General features: G+C 37.5%; 1 protein-coding gene across 1 annotated transcript in view; it reads left to right on the plus strand.

The window, feature by feature from the left end:
• LOC106868336 (receptor-type tyrosine-protein phosphatase T) overlaps positions 1-3,001 on the plus strand; it is a 32,784-nt gene that overhangs the window by 26,055 nt on the left and 3,728 nt on the right. The window contains exons 12-13 of the mRNA XM_014913543.1: positions 1,485-1,531; positions 2,481-2,606. Coding sequence (XP_014769029.1) covers positions 1,485-1,531; positions 2,481-2,606 — 173 coding nt within the window. The remainder of the gene's footprint in view (positions 1-1,484; positions 1,532-2,480; positions 2,607-3,001) is intronic.

The raw sequence follows: 3,001 nt of genomic DNA on the forward strand, positions 1-3,001 counted from the left end.
TATATATATGTATGTGTGTATGTGTTTGTGTGTCTGTATTTGTCCCCCCAACATCGCTTGACAACCGATGCTGGTGTGTTTACGTCCCCGTAACTTAGCGGTTCGGCAAAAGAAACCGATAGAATAAGTACTAGGCTTCCAAAGAATAAGTCCTGGGGTCGATTTGCTCGACTAAAGGCGATACTCCAGCATGGCCACAGTCAAAAGACTGAAACAAGTAAAAGAGTTATATCAGTGCCCCCTGGTTACACACACACACACACACACACACACACACACACGAACTTACAAGTTTCATATTACAGCGTGCTGCAATTGAATAAGAATTGTCTTATTGAATACTTCTGATCTATTATACTTACACGAATGTTACATATCAACCAGACTTTAAATCTGTTTACCACCATCTCAAGTCTACCAATTTTTTCCAAACCTCCGCTCTGTTAGAAGGAGCATCAGGTATTGTGTTGCGTTGCGTGGGTTTAGCTCATAGAATCAAGGAAATCCGATGTCTATCTCCTATTTGACAATATCAATTCATCCTAATCCATCCCATTTGTGCAGAGTTATTATAGCTTGCAGTGCGTCGTTCTATTTTATTCACTATCTTTTTTTACCTTATTTCCGATTCTGTGGGTACACAGTGAGGGAGAAAGAAACGTGTTGTGTCCTTGAGCAAAACACTTTATTTCTCGATGCTGCAATCCACTCAGCTGGCAAGAACGAGTAGCCCTGTATTTTAAAAGCCCAGTTTTGTCACATTCTCCTTGAGAACTACATTAAAGGTACATGTGTCTGTAGTGTGCTCAGCCGCTTGCAAGTTAATTTTACGAGCAGGCTGTTCGGTTGATCGGATCAACTGGAACCCTCGTCGTCGTAACCGACGGAGTGCCACTTGCTGGGAACTTTTGACCAACCACGCTATTCTTCACAAACTGAGATATGAAATTAATAACCTTGTAAAGATATATTATTTTATTCTTTTACTTGTTTCAGTCATTTCATTGCAGCCATGCTGGAGCACCATATTTAATCGAACAAATCCACCCCAGGACTTATTCGTCGTAAACTTAGTAGTTATTCTATCGTGCCTTTTTGCCGAACCACTAAGTAACGGGGACGTAAACACACCAACATCGGTTGTCAAGCGATGGTGGGGGTACAAACACAGACACAAATACTATATATATATATATATATATATATATATATATATATATATATATATATATATATATATATACGACGGGCTTCTTTCAGTTTCCGTCTACCAAATCCACTCACAAGGCTTTGGTCGGTACTTGTCCAAGGTGCCACGCAGTGGGACTGAACCCGGAACCATGAGGTTAAGAAGCAAGCTTCTTACTACATAGCCACACCTGCGCCTATATATAATTTTTTTTTTGTAAATCAGTAAAGAATTAAGAATACTTCTGTTGTAATTTATTTTTTCATTATGAAACAGTTTTTGCTTTTACTTACAGCTACCACAACATTAAATATATTGTCCGAAGATACGGTTTTCCTTGATGTAAGCAACCTAAATTTCCTGGCTAATATAACAAAATTCGATGAAAGTTTATATTTGAAGAAATTATGATTAGGGGAGAGTGACAGCTAGATCTTGTCATTGACATAGTGGTTATAACTCAGTAACTCAATCTATTTGATAAAAATAGTTATCACAGGTAGATATCCTATAATATGATCCAACGGACTGTTGTCCTCTATCCGTTCGCTCGATTTACTAAAAAATTTTCTTCATGCACTACGACTGCAGGAATAGGCCGTTACGGGCCTCCGTGCCAAACTATGAAGATTCATCATATTGCTTAGGGAATATATAGCAATGGTTTCTTATTGCCGGCTTATTTATAGTTTACTGTGTTAGTCTCAAGTTTTTTCGGGCTTATCGTTGAGGCACAGGATCTATTTAACCTTTGAGACAGGGTTGCTATCTCATACGAAATTTGAAAGCCTACACAAAACATCCAATTAATGCTAAAATCTTAAAGCTCTGATGAGGCCAATAATGAATATTGCACCCACATTTGGGATAGTGCTGCTACTGCACACACCGACATCTTAAATTGCATCCAAAAATTGGTCACCCAACTGATTGGCATAAAGTCACTCACAGACATGCTCCAATCATTGGCTCACATACTCACTATTTCCTCTGTCTATTTTCTCTTTTAGTACTATAATGGCTTCTACACCTCAAAGCAGGCTGGGTTCATGCCAACTTCACCAGGCATTTGCCTCCCTTTGCGACAGGGCCTTTCAATAAAACTAACCAATTGATACGTTAAGCAGATATTTTTCGTTCTTAATTTATTTCGGCAACTATAATCATTTACTAACAGTATTCCTGGTTAGAATAATTGGCTTTCGCTGTATTAATTAATTATTGTTGTCATGCTGTTTTGTAGAATGGTTATTGTATGATAATTGTTAACATTTTTTCTCATATCTTTCAGGGTTACAGGATGTCAAATGAACTGATTTTAATGAAAACACCTAAACATGACATGACTGAGGAATTTTTCGATATTATTTTCCAAACCCAATGTCCAGTAATTGTTGCTTTTACGAATTCATCTCAGGTATGTCTAAACGTATTGTTTATAGGGCTAACAACCGAACAGTGATAGACTCTCGGAAAAACCTAGTCAGCCATTAAGTTTCTGTTTCAAGTCAGTTTACTTTAATTGTATGGAAAATGGCTTTGGAATATATATTTAGGTTCGAGTAATTGTTCAGCAAGAAGAAATATGACACTTTCTTATAATTGCTAAATGTTGAGCAGTACAAATATTTTGGCATTTTTTATTAAAAAAATGCTTGGTACCTATTCTATAAGTTTATTTTACCGAACTTCAAAGTTACGGGAAATAAACACAGGAGCGCCAGTTGTCAAGCGGCGTTTAGGGGACAGACACAAAAATACACACACACACACACACACACACACACACACACACACACACACACACACACA

The sequence above is a fragment of the Octopus bimaculoides genome, chromosome 14 (assembly GCF_001194135.2).
Source record: "Octopus bimaculoides isolate UCB-OBI-ISO-001 chromosome 14, ASM119413v2, whole genome shotgun sequence".
NCBI lineage: Eukaryota > Metazoa > Mollusca > Cephalopoda > Octopoda > Octopodidae > Octopus > Octopus bimaculoides.